A 19,977-nucleotide genomic window follows, 5' to 3' on the forward strand; every position below is an offset into this window, starting at 1 on the left:
AGCTGAGAGAATTCTGCACCACCAAACCAGCTCTCCAACAAATACTAAAGGATATTCTCTAGACAGGAAACACAAAAATGGTGTATAAACTCGAACCCAAAACAATAAAGTAAATGGCAACGGGATCATACTTATCAGTAATTACCTTAAATGTAAATGGGTTGAATGCCCCAACCAAAAGACAAAGACTGGCTGAATGGATACAAAAACAAGACCCCTACATATGTTGTCTACAAGAGACCCACCTCAAAACAGGGGACACATACAGACTGAAAGTGAAGGGCTGGAAAAAGATTTTCCATGCAAATAGGGACCAAAAGAAAGCAGGAGTAGCAATACTCATATCAGATAAAATAGACTTTAAAACAAAGGCTGTGAAAAGAGACAAAGAAGGTCACTACATAATGATCAAAGGATCAATCCAAGAAGAAGATATAACAATTATAAATATATATGCACCCAACACGGGAGCACCACAGTATGTAAGACAAATGCTAACAAGTATGAAAGGAGAAATTAACAATAACACAATAATAGTGGGAGACTTTAATACCCCACTCACACCTATGGATAGATCAACTAAACAGAAAATTAACAAGGAAACACAAACTTTAAACGATACAATAGACCAGTTAGACCTAATTGATATCTATAGGACATTTCATCCCAAAACAATGAATTTCACCTTTTTCTCAAGCGCACATGGAACCTTCTCCAGGATAGATCACATCCTGGGCCATAAAGCTAGCCTTGGTAAATTCAAAAAATAGAAATCATTCCAAGCATCTTTTCTGACCACAATGCAGTAAGATTAGATCTCAATTACAGGAGAAAAACTATTAAAAATTCCAACATATGGAGGCTGAACAACACGCTGCTGAATAACCAACAAATCACAGAAGAAATCAAAAAAGAAATCAAAATTTGCATAGAAACGAATGAAAATGAAAACACAACAACCCAAAACCTGTGGGACACGGTAAAAGCAGTCCTAAGGGGAAAGTTCATAGCAATACAGGCACACCTCAAGAAACAAGAAAAAAGTCAAATAAATAACCTAACTCTACACCTAAAGCAACTAGAAAAGGAAGAAATGAAGAACCCCAGGGTTAGTAGAAGGAAAGAAATCTTAAAAATTAGAGCAGAAATAAATGCAAAAGAAACAAAAGAGACCATAGCAAAAATCAACAAAACCAAAAGCTGGTTCTTTGAAAGGATAAATAAAATTGACAAACCATTAGCCAGACTCATCAAGAAACAAAGGGAGAAAAATCAAATCAACAAAATTAGAAATGAAAATGGAGAGATCACAACAGACAACACAGAAATACAAAGGATCATAAGAGACTACTATCAACAATTATATGCCAATAAAATGGACAACGTGGAAGAAATGGACAAATTCTTAGAAAAGTACAACTTTCCAAAACTGACCAGGAAGAAATAGAAAATCTTAACAGACCCATCACAAGCATGGAAATTGAAACTGTAATCAAAAATCTTCCAGCAAACAAAAGCCCAGGTCCAGACGGCTTCACAGCTGAATTCTACCAAAAATTTAGAGAAGAGCTAACACCTATCCTGCTCAAACTCTTCCAGAAAATTGCAGAGGAAGGTAAACTTCCAAACTCATTCTATGAGGCCACCATCACCCTAATACCAAAACCTGACAAAGATCCCACAAAAAAAGAAAACTACAGGCCAATATCACTGATGAACATAGATGCAAAAATCCTTAACAAAATTCTAGCAATCAGAATCCAACAACACATTAAAAAGATCATACACCATGACCAAGTGGGCTTTATCCCAGGGATGCAAGGATTCTTCAATATCCGCAAATCAATCAATGTAATACACCACATTAACAAATTGAAAAATAAAAACCATATGATTATCTCAATAGATGCAGAGAAAGCCTTTGACAAAATTCAACATCCATTTATGATAAAAACTCTCCAGAAAGCAGGAATAGAAGGAACATACCTCAACATAATAAAAGCTATATATGACAAACCCACTGCAAACATTATCCTCAATGGTGAAAAATTGAAAGCATTTCCTCTAAAGTCAGGAACAAGACAAGGGTGCCCACTTTCACCATTACTATTCAACATAGTTTTGGAAGTTTTGGCCACAGCAATCAGAGCAGAAAAAGAAATAAAAGGAATCCAAATTGGAAAAGAAGAAGTAAAACTCTCACTATTTGCAGATGACATGATCCTCTACATAGAAAACCCTAAAGAGTCCACCAGAAAATTACTAGAAATAATCAATGACTACAGTAAAGTTGCAGGATATAAAATCAACACACAGAAATCCCTTGCATTCCTATACACTAATAATGAGAAAACAGAAAGAGAAATTAAGGAAACAATTCCATTCACCATTGCAACGGAAAGAATAAAATACTTAGGAATATATCTACCTAAAGAAACTAAAAGACCTATATATAGAAAACTATAAAACACTGGTGAAAGAAATCAAAGAGGACACTAATAGATGGAGAAATATACCATGTTCATGGATTGGAAGAATCAATATAGTGAAAATGAGTATACTACCCAAAGCAATTTATAGATTCAACGCAATCCCTATCAAGCTACCAACAGTATTCTTCACAGAGCTAGAACAAATAATTTCACAATTTGTATGGAAATACAAAAAACCTCGAATAGCCAAAGCGATCTTGAGAAAGAAGAATGGAACTGGAGGAATCAACTTACCTGACTTCAGGCTCTACTACAAAGCTACAGTTATCAAGACAGTATGGTACTGGCACAAAGACAGAAATATTGATCAATGGAATAAAATAGAAAGCCCAGAGATAAATCCACGCACATATGGACACCTTATCTTCGACAAAGGAGGCAAGAATATACAATGGATTAAAGACAATCTCTTTAACAAGTGGTGCTGGGAAATCTGGTCAACCACTTGTAAAAGAATGAAACTGGACCACTTTCTAACACCATACACAAAAATAAACTCAAAATGGATTAAAGATCTAAACGTAAGACCAGAAACTATAAAACTCGTAGAGGAGAACATAGGCAAAACACTCTCCGACATACATCACAGCAGGATCCTCTATGACCCACCTCCCAGAATATTGGAAATAAAAGCAAAAATAAACAAATGGGACCTAATTAACCTTAAAAGCTTCTGCACATCAAAGGAAACTATTAGCAAGGTGAAAAGACAGCCTTCCGAATGGGAGAAAATAATAGCAAATGAAACAACCGACAAACAACTAATCTCAAAAATATACAAGCAACTCCTACAGCTCAACTCCAGAAAATAAACGACCCAATCAAAAAATGGGCCAAAGAACTAAATAGACATTTCTCCAAAAAAGACATACAGATGGCTAACAAACACATGAAAAGATGCTCAACATCACTCATTATCAGAGAAATGCAAATCAAAACCACTATGAGGTACCATTTCACACCAGTCAGAATGGCTGCGATCCAAAAGTCTACAAATAATAAATGCTGGAGAGGGTGTGGAGAAAAGGGAACCCTCTTACACTGTTGGTGGGAATGCAAACTAGTACAGCCACTATGGAGAACAGTGTGGAGATTCCTTAAAAAACTGGAAATAGAACTGCCTTATGATCCAGCAACCCCACTGCTGGGCATACACACTGAGGAAACCAGAAGGGAAAGAGACACGTGTACCCCAATGTTCATCGCAGCACTGTTTATAATAGCCAAGACGTGGAAGCAACCTAGATGTCCATCAGCAGATGAATGGGTAAGAAAGCTGTGGTACATATACACAATGGAGTATTACTCAGCCATTAAAAAGAATACATTTGAATCAGTTCTAATGAGGTGGATGAAACTGGAGCCTATTATACAGAGTGAAGTAAGCCAGAAGGAAAAACATAAATACAGTATACTAACGCATATATATGGAATTTAGAAAGATGGTAACAATAACCCGGTGTACGAGACAGCAAAAGAGACACTGATGTATAGAACAGTCTTATGGACTCTGTGGGAGAGGGAGAGGGTGGGAAGATGTGGGAGAATGGCAATGAAACATGTAAAACATCATGTAGGAAACGAGTTGCCAGTCCAGGTTCGATGCATGATGCTGGATGCCTGGGGCTGGTGCACTGGGATGGCCCAGAGGGATGGTATGGGGAGGGAGGAGGGAGGAGGGTTCGGGATGGGGAACACATGTATACCTGTGGCGGATTCATTTTGATATTTGGCAAAACTAATACAATTATGTAAAGTTTAAAAATAAAATAAAATTGGAAGAATAAAAAAAAAAAAAAAAAAAGTTAAGGGGCACAATAAAAGATAGGAATATTAAAAAAAAAAAAAGTCTGAGTCCAGAAGTAAATCCAGGCTTTGCATACTCCAGTATCTACAGGGGCCAGTGAAATCAATGAAGGAAGAAAAGCAGAAGAAACAATAACACAAATGAGGGGATTAGCGCTTCCAAAAAAAGTCTCAAATTTTGGACATTTTCCCACCGAGTTTGAAATGAGACTGTTTATCATGTAATTTAAAACTTGTGCACACACCTGCAGCATTCTGAACTAAATTTTATAAATCCTAAGTGATATTGTGTTATATTTTTGTAACTTGTGAATTTGAAAACAAAAATATACAAATCATTGTATAACTCTGTTATGTAATTTCCTCATTTCTGTTTAGTGAGGGATCTTCAGAGGCTCAGGTGAGGGTCCTGGTGAACTAGAAAGTGTAATCCAGTTGGAAAAAAGCCAGGTGCTATGAGTTATGGCCACTGAGTAATATGCAGGTAAGTGATTTGTTCAAGGTCATCTGCCTTGGGAGACCAGACGGTGGGTGATCCAGGCCAGTGGATACCCCTACCGCACTCTCAACTATGCTGTCCCATGTCTTGATTTTGTTCATAAGTTTTAAAATGAATACATCAAACAAAACCAAGAATAGAAGTAGAAAAGAGGGTCAATTCAAAGGACTGCTTCTCAGCCTAATCAGACAGACCATAACCCTTTCCCACCTTTCACAATTAACAGGATTTAGGCAGAGAAAAGCAGCTCCGATAACAATCTAAAGTTGCTTTGGGTCAGGGCAGATAATTCTCCAGAACAGAGAATCTAGACTAAAAGAAAAAATGTTTAATGTATTATGTCTTTGGTATCTGCTTATTCTGGAGATGGCTAATAACTGGCATTACATCTTTTCTCAAGAAAAGAGTTAACAGATTTCACATGATAGCTAAACTATTAATAGCTTGCCTAGCTTGAAAACAGTCCAATTTTATGCTCTAGGATCTTTAATGCTTTTAATTTATAACAAAATAATAAAGACTTAGCGTACTTCAAACATGCATTACTAACATGTAGACATGTGACAAAGGATTACAGTGTATGCACACATCAGTAATATTAAAAAGTGAAGACAAGAAAAGAAGAAAAACAGGGAGAAGAAAAAAAATCATCAATGAAATGCAGAGTGTCACAAAAGGCAACCCAAGACAGTAAGAAATTAAGTGAAAAAACAAGGTATCTCTTGCAGGGAGGTAGTTTAAGATCTTACCATGGGATGAAGAAATGAGTTAGATCAAGTGCTATTAAGAATTCAATACTTTTGGACAAGTTCATAGTCTCATATAGGATGTCACAAAGTCAGGAAGTGAATGAATGAACGAGTGAATGAAGCAACCAAGCAATGAACTAACCACAAAGAAGAACCAGGTGACTTGCTCCCAGTCTCAATTACACAACTCACAAAAAGGGCTGAGCTGAAAATCACTTGTGAAATCAAGCATGTATCAGGAACACAATGATGGGATTGAAGAGATGGCAATGAAACCCTTTCTCCAGACCTTCTGTCCACTGTGCCTGTTTGCCACATGGGGCCCTCACCTTATCCTCCCCACTTCTCTTCCCTGAAAGTCCCTTTGGACATCCCCTTGCACTTCCTCACCTTCCTCATCCGAGGCTAAGTCTCAGCCTTTCTTTCATCCAGCCAATCACAATGTGTTAGACTCCTGCTCACCAGGCACTCAGTCTCCAAACAGTGAACGTTTAATAGTATAAAAATCCACTGTGTGTATATTATTATTTTAATCTTCACAACAGTACTACTACCCTCATTCTGCAGGAAGCATAGAAAATAACCTGCCTATTATCACAGAACAAGGAATTGGGAGACTAAGATAGGAACAGAAGTGTAGTGACAAAGAGTAAGCCTCTATAACCTACTACATACATTAAAACATATTTTACCCTTTAGGATAAGATAACTGGCAACAATAATGTGAAGTTGTAAGACATTTTTAATCAGGGACTTAACTGACCAACAAGAGAATACCATATCTCCTTCTCTTCTGTGTTAAGAGAGAAAGTTTTTTCTTTAGCATCTCAACACTATTAAGAAAAGGATTAAGAGGTGTAACTGGAAGGATTTGAGGTGTATATACTCCACTTTATTTTAACAAAAAAAAAATTTGGCCGTGCTGGGTCTTGGTTACAATACCCAAGACCTTTCATCTTTAGATGTAGCATGAGAACTCCTTGTTGCAGCGTGTGAGCTCTAGTTCCCTGACCAGGGATTGAACCCAGGCCTCCTGCACTGGAATTGCAGGGAAGTCGTCCACTCTCTTCTTAACTCTGTTCATCCTGGAGAATACAATTGGAGGAAAGCTCACAATTCATGACACCACTTACTCTCTGAAGGGGGTTAATATTTGTTTCCACTCTTCACAAATATGCTAGAAAGAATACAAAAGCATCTCATATTTCTGCAATAAAAACTGTGATTGGTGGCGTGTAGAGCAGTATACGAAGCCAGCGAGGCCTAGTATACGTAGCAATGCAAGCATCCTTCCCACAGGCCGTGTAAATGGGTGTTGATACCTGACATCTAAAAACACTGCGACTTCCTTCTCCAGAAGCAATTACTGGGGTGACAAATGCAGAGGGGTGACCGTCCAGAAGCCAAGATAACAGAAACGATTCCACCAAGTGCAAATACCTGGAAACTTAGGAAGGAGGCCATGTAAAACCACATAGGTAACATCTTTAGCTCTTATGGCTCATAAATCTCATGTGTGAGGCAGAAAATGCAAAATCAGAACAGAATCTACTGCTCACAGGGCCACCAGCTCTGAAACCACTGTTAGGCTGTTGACTCAGGGGCTTCATCTGTTCTGAAGATTGGTCTGGATGTCTGTCTCCCCCTCATCCCCCACTAACACAGGTCTTATCTCCACTGCATTAATTAATTCTTCTGCTAATTAAAAGGGGGTGAAATCTTAGTCACGTTGCTGCTTTTTTGAAGGACAGATAGGCTGGTGGCTGAACTGTTGTTCAGTCGCTGAGCTGTGTCTGACTCTTTGCCACCCCACGGACTGCAGCACACCAGCCTCCTCTATCCTCCACATCTCTTGGAGTTTGCTCAAATTCATGTCCACTGAATCAGTGATGCTATCTAACCATCTCATCTTCTGCTGCCCCCTTCTCCTTTTGCCTTCAATCTCTCCTAGCATCAGGGTCTTTTCCAATGAGTCAGCTCTTCGCAACAGCATCCATCCTTCCAATGAATATTCAGGGTTGATTTCCTTTAGGACTGATTGGTTTGATCTCTTTGCAGTCCAAGGGACTCTCAACAGTCTTCTCCAGCTGGGTAGCTCGATATACTGTTCCAAAAGATACTCTTGGATTCAGGCAGGCTCAAGAGAAGATGTCAACCATGTCTATTTCATCCCTTCGCTGGCAGAGTTAGCTTCACATGTCAGGAAAAACAGTTTCCCTACAAAGACAAAGCATTCTCACTGCAGTAACAGTGAGGGCTGATCATGAGGCCACAGAGAGGAGGTTACAGTCCCTGACTTGGGCACAGAGAGCTGCCCAAGAGCCAATCCAACCCTTAAAGGTCCCTGATCCTTCTGGCTTCAGGGTTTAGGAACTACGGAGTTTCATGGCTCTATCTTCTACTTCTCTGATCACATCCAAGAGACCTCATCCAATCTGTGGCCTTATGTTTATGTTGATGATACAATTGTATGTGCAGCCCAGACCTATCATCTAAACTCCAGATTCTAATATCAGCTGCCTTCTCGACTTGACACCCAAAAAGCATTTCAAACTTAAAATACTCCAAAGTCAGCTTGTAACCAGCTCCTCTCCTCCTCCTTCACCTGCCCTTCCCTCCATCTTCCCCATCCTTTTCATTCCCTGACACCTCAGTCACTCTTCGCTCTCTCCCCCCTCATCTAATCACCACTAATTCCTATTAATTTTACCTCTGAAACAGACCCAGACTCTAACCATTATGACCACCTGGAAAAGCACAGAAAGCCTGCATTCCTTCTGGAGGCTTCAGGGGAAATCCTTGTCCTTGCTTCCGCATCCCCTGGAAGCGTCCACATTCCTCGGCCTGTGGTCCCTTCCATGCCTGACTCCAGCCTCTTGATTCTGTCATCCCATCTTCTACTGCTGTCCCTGTCTCCCCTGTCTCCCTCTTTGTAGGAACCTCACAATTACACTGGGCTCAGTGTGCTAATCCAGGATAACCTCCCATCTCAAGCTGTGACACTGCATCAGCAAAATCCCTTCATCATGCAAAGTAGTCTATTCCTAGATTTCAGTAATTAGGAGGGGGCAACATGGGGGGGGGGGGAGGAAGGACATTATTCAGCATCTCATTTACAGTAAAAGCCAGAGTCCTTGCAATGTCTTCAGGGCATAAGTCCCCAGGTGATCCAGTCCCTACTTCCTACCTAAGCCCATGTCTTCCAGCCCTCACCTCCCCTCACTGGGCTCCAGCCACACTAGTCTTCCGGCTGTTCCAGCATACACAAGCCCATCTCAGGCCTTCAGCACCTGCCTTTCCCTCTGCCAGGAAAAATCCCACCCTCACTTAGGTTTCTGGCTAAATGACACCAGCTTCTGATGAGGCTTTCTTTGTTCAGTTCAGTCGCTCAGTCGTGTCCGAGTCTTTGCAACCCCATGCACTGTAGAACGCCAGGCTTCCCTGTCCATCACCAACTCCCAGAGTTTACTCAAACTCATGTCCATTGAGTCTGTGATGCTATACAACCATCTCATCCTCTGTCATCCCCTTCTCCTCCTGCCTTCAATCTTTCCCAGCATCAGGGTCTTTTCCAATGAGTCAGCTCTTCGCATCAGGTGGACAAAGTATTGGAGTTTCAGCTTCAGCATCAATCCTTCCAATGAATATTCAGGACTGATTTCCTTTAGGATGGACTGGTTTGATCTCCTTGCAATCCAAGGGATTCTCAAGAGTCTTCTCCAACACCACAGTTCAAAAGCATCAATTCTTCGGTGCTCAGCTTTCTTTACAGTCCAACTCTCACATCTGTACATGACCACAGGAAAAACCATAGCCTTGACTAGATGGACCTGTGTTGGCAAAGTAATGTCTCTGCTTTTCAATATACTGTCTAGATTGGTCATAACTTTTCTTCCAAGGACCAAGCGTCTTTTAATTTCATGGATAGAGTCACCATCTGCAGTGACTTTGGAGCCCAGAAAAATAAAATCTGACACTGTTTCCACTGTTTCTCCATCTATTTACCATGAAGTGATGGGACCAGATGCCATGATCTTAGTTTCTCTGTTAACACCGTAGAACAGAAACACCACCCCTTCATTTAAACACTCTCTTCCATTTTCATTTTTCCCCAGGGCATTTAGCATGATCTGTTATGCTTTCTATCCATCCATCCATTCATCTATCCTCTCTCCCCAACTAAAATGTCATAAAGGGTATTTTTGTCTCTTTTTGTTGTATCTTCCAGAAATAAAACACGGAGCAAAGACTCAGTAAACGGTTGTTGAATATGTGAATTCTACATTACTAGAAAAGTCAGTTCCTTAAAAACAAAACCTGGTCTAAAGTAGGAACTTGATGTTTGAACGAATGATGAAATGGAAGAGTAGGAGCAGAGGTGAATTGGGAGACTGGAATTAATATATCTACACTATTGATGGCTGTTGTTTTTTATTCACTACCTTGGGTCCAACTTCTTTTGCGACCCCGTGGACTGTAGCCCGACAGACTCCTCCGTCCGTGAGGATTCTCCAGGCAAAAATACTGGAGGGGGTTGCCATTTCCTTCTCCAGGGGATCTTCCTGACCCAGGGATCAAACCCATGTCTCTTGCATTGGCAAGTGAATTCTTTACCACCGAGGCATCAGGAAAGCCCACACTATTGATACTACATATGCTATGCTAACGACTTCAGTCGCGTCCGACTCTGTGCGACTCCACAGACGGCAGCCCACCAGGCTGTCCCGTCCCTGGGATTCTCCAGGCAAGAACACTGGAGCGGGCTGCCATTTCCTTCTCCAATGCATGAAAGTGAAAAGTCAAAGTGAAGTCGCTCAGTCGTGTCTGACTCTTAGCGACCCCATGGATTGCAGCCTAACAGGCTCCTCCGTCCACGGGATTTTCCAAGCAAGAGTACTGGAGTGGGGTGCCATTGCCTTCTCCGGATACTACATGTGAGACACATAGATAATGAGAACCTACTGTTCAGCACAGGGAACTCTACTCAATGCTCTGTGGTGACCTAAATGGGAAGGAAATCCAAAAAAGAGAGAAGATTATACACACACACACACACATATATATGTGACTTTATATGTGATTTTTTACATATATGTGACTTTATATGTGATTATATATATATATGTGTGACTAACTTTGTTTTATAGTAGAAATTAAGAACACTGTAAAGCAATTATACTCTATTAAAAATTTGTTTAAAAAGACAGGCCTGCCTTACATCCAATTTTATACAAATAAACTGATTAACATAAAAGCAAGCGCTTTACTATTTGGGAACCAGACGTAACAGTTAAAGTTATTCAGGTGTGCACAGCAAAAGGAAAGTAATACATTTACGTATTAAAACTTCAGTCCACTTGGTCATGGTGTATGATCTCTTTAATGTGTTGTTGGATTCTGATTGCTAGAATTTTGTTAAGGATTTTTACATCTATGTTCATCAGTGATATTGGCCTGTAGTTTTCTTTTTTTGTGGGATCTTTGTCAGGTTTTGGTATTAGAGTGATGGTGGCCTCATAGAATGAGTTTGGAAGTTTACCTTCCTCTGCAATTTTCTGGAAGAGTTTGAGCAGGATACGTGTTAGCTCTTCTCTAAATTTTTGGTAGAATTCAGCTGTGAAGCCGTCTGGACCTGGGCTTTTGTTTGCTGGAAGATTTTTGATTACAGTTTCAATTTCCGTGCTTGTGATGGGTCTGTTAAGATTTTCTATTTCTTCCTGGTCCAGTTTTGGAAAGTTGTACTTTTCTAAGAATTTGTCCATTTCTTCCAAGTTGTCCATTTTACTGGCATATAATTGTTGATAGTAGTCTCTTATGATCCTTTGTATTTCTGTGTTGTCTGTTGTGATCTCTCCATTTTCATTTCTAATTTTATTGATTTGATTTTTCTCCCTTTGTTTCTTGATGAGTCTGGCTAATGGTTTGTCAATTTTATTTATCCTTTCAAAGAACCAGCTTTTGGCTTTGTTGATTTTTGCTATGGTCTCTTTTGTTTCTTTTGCATTTATTTCTGCTCTAATTTTTAAGATTTCTTTTCTTCTACTAACCCTGGGGTTCTTCATTTCTTCCTTTTCTAGTTGCTTTAGTTATAGAGTTAGGTTATTTATTTGACTTTTTTCTTGTTTCTTGAGGTGTGCCTGTATTGCTATGAACTTTCCCCTTAGGACTGCTTTTACCGTGTCCCACAGGTTTTGGGTTGTTGTGTTTTCATTTTCATTCGTTTTATCCCAGGGATGCAAGGATTCTTCAATATCCGCAAATCAATCAATGTAATACACCACATTAACAAATTGAAAAATAAAAACCATATGATTATCTCAATAGATGCAGAGAAAGCCTTTGACAAAATTCAACACCCATTTACGATAAAAACTCTCCAGAAAGCAGGAATAGAAGGAACATACCTCAACATAATAAAAGCTATATATGACAAACCCACAGCAAACATTATCCTCAATGGTGAAAAATTGAAAGCATTTCCTCTAAAGTCAGGAACAAGACAAGGGTGCCCACTTTCACCATTACTATTCAACATAGTTTTGGCCACAGCAATCAGAGCAGAAAAAGAAATAAAAGGAATCCAAATTGGAAAAGAAGAAGTAAAACTCTCACCATTTGCAGATGACATGATCCTCTACATAGAAAACCCTAAAGATTCCACCAGAAAAGTACTAGAACTAATCAATGACTATAGTAAAGTTGCAGGATATAAAATCAACACACAGAAATCCCTTGCATTCCTATACACTAATAATGAGAAAACAGAAAGAGAAATTAAGGAAACAATTCCATTCACCATTGCAACGGAAAGAATAAAATACTTAGGAATATATCTACCTAAAGAAACTAAAGACCTATATATAGAAAACTATAAAACACTGGTGAAAGAAATCAAAGAAGACACTAATAGATGGAGAAATATACCGTGTTCATGGATTGGAAGAATCAACATAGTGAAAATGAATATACTACCCAAAGCAATTTATAGATTCAATGCAATCCCTATCAAGCTACCAACAGTATTCTTCACAGAGCTAGAGCAAATAATTTCACAATTTGTATGGAAATACAAAACCTCGAATAGCCAAAGCGATCTTGAGAAAGAAGAATGGAACTGGAGGAATCAACCTACCTGACTTCAGGCTCTACTACAAAGCCACAGTTATCAAGACAGTATGGTACTGGCACAAAGACAGAAATATAGATCAATGGAACAAAATAGAAAGCCCAGAGATAAATCCACGCACTTATGGACACCTTATCTTTGACAAAGGAGGCAAGAACATACAATGGATTAAAGACAATCTCTTTAACAAGTGGTGCTGGGAAAACTGGTCAACCACTTGTAAAAGAATGAAACTAGAACACTTTCTAACACCATACACAAAAATAAAACTCAAAATGGATTAAAGATCTAAACGTAAGACCAGAAACTGTAAAACTCCTAGAGGAGAACATAGGCAAAACACTCTCTGACATACATCACAGCAGGATCCTCTATGACCCACCTCCCAGAATATCGGAAATAAAAGCAACAATAAACAAATGGGACCTAATTAACCTTAAAAGCTTCTGCACATCAAAGGAAACTATTAGCAAGGTGAAAAGACAGCCTTCAGAATGGGAGAAAATAATAGCAAATGAAGCAACTGACAAACAACTAATCTCAAAAATATACAAGCAACTCCTACAGCTCAACTCCAGAAAAATAAATGACCCAATCAAAAAATGGGCCAAAGAACTAAATAGACATTTCTCCAAAGAAGACATACAGATGGCTAACAAACACATGAAAAGATGCTCAACATCACTCATTATCAGAGAAATGCAAATCAAGACCACTATGAGGTACCATTTCACACCAGTCAGAATGGCTGCGATCCAAAAGTCTACAAATAATAAATGTTGGAGAGGGTGTGGAGAAAAGGGAACCCTCTTACACTGTTGGTGGGAATGCAAACTAGTACAGCCACTATGGAGAACAGTGTGGAGATTCCTTAAAAAACTGGAAATCGAACTGCCTTATGATCCAGCAATCCCACTGTTGGGCATACACACTGAGGAAACCAGAAGGGAAAGAGACACGTGTACCCCAGTGTTCATCGCAGCACTGTTTATAATAGCCAGGACATGGAAGCAACCTAGATGTCCATCAGCAGATGAATGGATAAGAAAGCTGTGGTACATATACACAACGGAGTATTACTCAGCCATTAAAAAGAATACATTTGAATCAGTTCTAATGAGGTGGATGAAACTGGAGCCTATTATACAGAGTGAAGTAAGCCAGAAGGAAAAACACCAATACAGTATACTAACGCATATACATGGAATTTAGAAAGATGGTAACAATAACCCTGTGTACGAGACAGCAAAAGAGACACTGATGTATGGAACAGTCTTATGGACTCTGTGGGAGAGGGAGAGGGTGCGAAAATTTGGGAGAATGGCATTGAAACATGTAAAATATCATGTATGAAACGAGATGCCAGTCCAGGTTCAATGCACAATACTGGATGCTTGGGGCTAGTGCACTGGGACGACCCAGAGGGATGGTATGGGGAGGGAGGAGGGAGGAGGGTTCAGGATGGGGAGCACATGTATACCTGTGATGGATTCATTTTGATATTTGATAAAACTAATATAATTATGTAAAGTTTAAAAATAAAATAAAATTTAAAAAAAAGAAAAAAAAATAAATATACTTATATGTAAACAAACAAACAAAAAAAAACTTCAGTCCAGTCCTTGACTTTATGTGGCAGTGTCCCTGCATGTTCTTAGGCCCAACAAGTCAGAATTCATCCGCATTCCCTTGCTTCCTTCAAAGGCTCTTACCGATGAGGCTTCCAGTTAATAAACTCCAATTTTATTTTTAAAAGAAATTCCACAGAAGTCTTGAAAGCCTTTACCTTGTTTATTCAGATGTATAAAAAGTAAATACATAGGGGAAGAGAGATCATTATCTGCCCTACACACGCTGAAGCAGTCCTGCAGCTACGGGATGCTGAAGGATGGACCGAGAGCAGCTTCGAGTCCACAGTCCCCAGCGCTGCTCAGCCACCAGCCAGGGCAGCTGCAGACAACAGCCTTGGGTACCAGGTACACAAACAGAAGACATCTCCACTGTGGCTGGGTGGCTCCCCCATGCGGGGTGGAGGGATTGGTGGGGGGAGAACCAGAACAACTGTGCAAACGGCTTCGCATGAAGAGCAGAACTGCAACACTTTCATTTTGCCAAGTGTGACTCCAGTCCTGCTGCTCAGACCCGCACAGCCAGCCAGGGCACTCGCCGCAGCGAACCTCCCCTCCTTCTGCTGCCATTTGGGGAAGCAAGCAGGTGCTGTGTTTTGTTCACACTTGGAATCAGCTTTCTAGGAATCCTCTCAGTGGCACATAGATGGGCAGGAGTGCGCCCCAGCGGTTAGGAACGTGGGCCTGCACAACGAGCTGCCAGAGCTTAAACCTTGCCTCTGTGACTCTGTGTCCCTACGGATAAGGCACCAACCCTCTCTAAGACTCTGTTTCCTCATGTCTAAACAGTCCGCTTACTATTCTTAGATAATGCAGGAAAAGCATCTAATGTAGTGCCTTGCCACCAAGACCTTAATACATATTATAATAACTTATTATAATACTAGCTATTATCGTATTCTTGACTTTAAAAAAATCACTGGGATTTCTCAGGTGGTGTAGCAGTTAGGACTCCAGTCTCCCAATGCAGGGAGCACAGGTTTGATTCCTGGTCAGAGAACCAAGATTTTACAGGCTGCACGGCATACCCCCCCCCAAAAAAAATCACTGTTCAAAACTAATCACCTGTCTTCCTCTTGAGTTTAGACAGGGGTTTACCATTTATTTCCAGCTAAGTGTCTGCCTGCAGTTTGGGAAAACTGCCACTAGGCAGATGCTGAGACCAAGTTTTTCCAGGTATGGCTAGAAAATATAAACTCATTTAAAGACTTTCTCCTCAACCCTAGCCCTGAATAAAAAATATATATTATTTGGTATTGGGGAGCATAACAGAAATGTTAGGCAAATGTGACTATGTGCAGTATTTAAATAGGAAGATCATGTGACATTTTAAAATATACAGGTAGTCAGGTATGTGTGGGTTTAACTAGGAATTTTTCTACCAAATTTTTAGCTGATAGAAATCACTGATTAATCCAATACCCTATATTGCCTCAGTGCTTAAAAAATGAAATAAAACCTTTTTTTTTTTTTTCATTTCTCCTTGTCACACTAATCAAGGACAGACTTTAGAAGCACTAAGTGAATTTTACCAAATTATACAAGAGTTAGTCTCACAGGTGGAGATGTGAATCAGTACTTTGGGGAGGCAGCAGGTATTTGTATGCTGCAAAAGCTCCCCATGAATCCCTAACACCAATATCTATGGTTGGCAAATACCTGTCCAGAATCTTCCTTTTGGCAAGAAGATTTTTTGCCTTAAAAACCCTGTTAACATCTCTTGATCTTGGAGCCTGCTCCTTAAGCAGGCCCTGGCAACTCAAATTCCAGCAAAGAGGCAGTGCCAAGTTACTCCACAGCCCTTAAAATCAGTACAAATTGGACTTCCCTGGTGGTCCAGTGGTTAAGAATCCGCCTGCCATGCAGGGGACACAGGTTCGATTCCTGGTCTGGGAAGATCGCACGTGCTGAGGAGCAACTAAGCCTGTGTGCCACAGCTACTGAGCTCAAGCCCCAGAGCCCGTGCTCTGCAACAAGACAGGCGACCTCTGTGAGAAGCCCAAGTCCTGCAACTAGAGTAGCCCCCGCTCGCCACAACTAGAGCCAGCAGCAATGCATGCACCAATGAAGACCCAGTACAGCCAAAAATAAAATAAATGAAATCAGTACAAATTCCTCAAGACCTTGAAAAGCAAAAAAGAAGCTGCAGAAGATGGGGAAGCTGGGGTGAAACTGTGTATTTGTTCAGTGGAACCAAGGAAATGCTTTTCCTTTAGACTAACGCTGCCCAATGGAGCTTTCTGCCCATGGTAACATTCTGTATCTGCATCTTCCCATAAAGGAGTCACATGAACATCTGAAGTGTGGCTCACGGCTTCTCCTGGACAGCACAGTTCTGGACAGAAGCCGGACTCAGCCCGCTTGTAGCCTTCCCAACCAATACCTTGCTATCTGAGGTCTTCATATCATTACCTCATTCAGTACTTATCTCTCGAGAAGTTACCTTGTTCCCAGCATGTGGGAGGCACTGGGGACAGAGCAGGAACACATATATACCCTGTTTCTCATGGTGCTCACATTCTCATTAATAACAACTGGCCTCATAACTACCACTCATTTGAGATACTTCCTCAAAGAATTGCTGGGTCAAGTGTGTTTTTTAAAGTTGTGTTATTCTGCAGACATAGAGAACATAATTGTGGTTGCCAAGAGAGGCAGGTAGGAGAGGCATGGAGTGGGAGTTTGGGGTTAGCAGATGCAAACTATTATATATAGGATGGATAAACAAGGTCCCACTATATAGCACAGGGGACTATACTCAATACCCTGTGATAAACCATAATGGAAAAGAATATGAAAAAGAATATATATATATATATGTGCATGACTGAATCACTTTCTGTACAGGAGAAATTAACACAACATTGTGAATCAATTATATTTCAATAAAATGCAATAAATAAACAAGTAAATAAAATCGTGCTATTTTGGAGCAAAAAAGCAAACAGTCATAGTTTGAGAAACAATACAGTTCAACGTATTGAAGAAATGAGAGGACATCCACAGTCTCCACAAGCAAGACAGGAGAACTCATGAAACTTTTCTAGAAGAGCAACATAACCTCAATAACAGAGGAACCTGTGCGGATGTTATTTCCAAGGAAGGTCGTTAAGGTCACCTAGGGCCATCTGAATGACCAGCAGCCTAGTAAGACACAGGGGCCGCGGCAGGAGGACTGAGGAATTCCCAATGAGAACACATGTTAACCGTTCCCACTGAAGATGGCATCAGGAGACAACCAAATTCATGTTTGGAAATGTAGTAGTTTTAAGCAACTGTCATAAATACTGTAACTATTTGATAAAAAGTTTTCAAGGGATTAAGATAGAAAACTAAATGATCAAAAAAATGAGTGATAGGTTCCTTTCAAAAAAGCCGTCATCACCAACGGTAAAGGAGGAGCCCCAGGTAAGACCATTACTCCTCATGCCAGGCTCTTCCCACGGCTCCAGGCAGGCAGCCAGGCCTGGTCATCTGCCATCAGCAGTGTCGAGATGCTCGGAGTTGCAGGTGCTCAACGGAGCCTCAGGGCAGGTCAAACCCAGAGCAGCTCAACTCTGGTCAATGACAAATGCCACTAGGAAGGATGAGAACTGGGTGCCCGGGTGGAGGGTTCTCGCCGAGAAGAGGAGAGAGGAGTTTGCAGAGTTTCTGCACTGGGATCATTATTAATAATTAAAGCCAGAACTCGGCTCATTCATCAGCCACCTTACCTAGTTCTGGGGGCAGAACGGTCAGGCGGTTCCCTTGAATGTGGAGCTCCTTAAGCTGAGTAAGCTCCCCGATTTCCTTAGGCAGCGAGATCAGGTCGTTATCCCTAAGGCTGAGCTAAATAGAAGAGAAACAAGGGGGTGTCAAAACAATTTTCACATAAAGAGGCGCTCGGCAGAGGCCCTCGTCCTCGCCCTTGCCCTCTCTTCCTCGAAGGCTCAATCCTTCCAATTTATTTACAAGAGTCTGCAGACAGGCAACGAATGGTCTCAGGGAGCAGTGGCTTTTATTCCTGCAAAACAAACCATACTCTGGCTCAAATTGCCTTGATTCCACTCCTACAAGGGCTGTAGGAGTGAATTGATTTTCTAAGAATTTAGATAAATTACTTACTATCTGCAACTTTGTGAGTTTCCCGATATCTGGCGGCAGGATTTCAAAATCGTTGTCACTTAGATAGAGTGCACGCAGGGTGGCTGCAAATTAAACAGCAATATATAAACAGGGTGGCATGGAACCCAACCATTTGAGGTCTGATCAATACGTGGGAGTCAGCTTTGATTAATAACCCTGGCGTGGTGAAAAGCCTGTGACATACCTAGGGCTAGCGATAATAACCAGCAGGTCAAACTTAGATTTACTGGCTTATTGTGTAGCTGGTGTGTTCAGGAAAATATCTATATCCAAGAGGACTGATATAATTAACAACTCGTGGGCACTGGCAGCTGCTGGCACAGAGTTTCAATTCACTTTCAGAAAAGATAGCTATTTTTCTTCAATTACTTCTGATTCACCTGTATGGCTCAATTTGCATCCAGAGTGAAACCAAGAAAGCCACTGTGTCATTTATATCAACGCTCAGGGCAAAAGAGCTTGGTTGTATAAAGAGAACTAGGTCAAAAAATAAAGAACCAAAAGGCTTTCTCGTGATGGAGGTCAGAATCATAGTTCATTGTTTCCATCATCAGACTATTATTATTTGTTCCCATAGCCTTAACCACAAAAATAAATGAAGATGAAGGAGTTAAAATAGTGCAGTGGAATTTAAAAACAGAGAAAACCCTAATTTAGGCAGAAATCTGTTCACAATATTATACAAGGATATCAGTCCCTAAACCACTGAAGGGTAAAACCCTAAGGCATCATTTCATCCTTAACCAAAAGGAAAGAGTATAATTAGATGTAGTTTTATTTGTTTACATGTATTCAACTACATTCTAATGTCTTAAAATTCAACAGAATTGTATGTTAATAGACGTAAGAAAAGCAATTTCTCCCATGGTCCAAGAAAACATGCTAAAGTTGGTTTCATGGGCCTGACAAAGTCTGGGATAAAGAATACATGCTGTGCTTAGTCTCTCAGTTGTGTTTGACTCTTTGTGACCCCACAGACTGTAGCCCACCAGGCTCCTTTGTCCATGGGGATTCTCTAGGCAAGAAAACTGGAGTGGGTTGCCATGTCCTCCTCCAGGGGATCTTCCCAACCCAGGGATCGAACCCAGGTCTCCCGAATTGCAGGTGATTCTTTACCGTCTGAGCCACCAGGGAAGCCCAGGAATACTGGAGTGGGTAGCCTATCCCTTCTCTGGGGGATCTTCCAGACCCAGGAATCGGACTGGGGTCTCCTGCATTGCAGGCAGATTCTTTACCAGCTGAGTTACCAGGGAAGCCCTGATAAAGTATATATGGAAGGTTAAAAAAAAAAAAAAAAAGAAACTTTATAGAGACTAACTCAGAAAAATCAGACTCTCTGGAGGCCAGCTATGTCACTATTTGGAAAAACAGAACATTCACCTAAAGACAACAACTCTCTCCTAAATATTTTATGAGTTCTCAGAAAATCACTTTTTCCTATTTTTCACAAGCATCTGCAGCAAGAAATGTGTTTACATATAAGAGGATAAAGTGTGTTCATCTATGACTGATGATTTCTTAGTGTCTGATGACATGCTGTAGACGAAACAGA

General features: G+C 40.5%; 1 protein-coding gene across 2 annotated transcripts in view; it reads right to left on the reverse strand.

Moving 5' to 3' along the window:
* The window catches only part of RSU1 (Ras suppressor protein 1), a 215,162-nt gene that overhangs the window by 135,221 nt on the left and 59,964 nt on the right, over positions 1–19,977 (reverse strand). For both annotated transcript variants that reach the window (XM_061436136.1, XM_061436137.1), the window contains 2 exons: positions 18,405–18,487; positions 18,014–18,128 (listed from right to left, as the gene is read on the reverse strand). In XM_061436136.1, coding sequence (XP_061292120.1) covers positions 18,014–18,128; positions 18,405–18,487 — 198 coding nt within the window. The remainder of the gene's footprint in view (positions 1–18,013; positions 18,129–18,404; positions 18,488–19,977) is intronic.

This window comes from Bos javanicus, chromosome 13 (assembly GCF_032452875.1).
Source record: "Bos javanicus breed banteng chromosome 13, ARS-OSU_banteng_1.0, whole genome shotgun sequence".
In the NCBI taxonomy this organism is placed as follows: domain Eukaryota; kingdom Metazoa; phylum Chordata; class Mammalia; order Artiodactyla; family Bovidae; genus Bos; species Bos javanicus.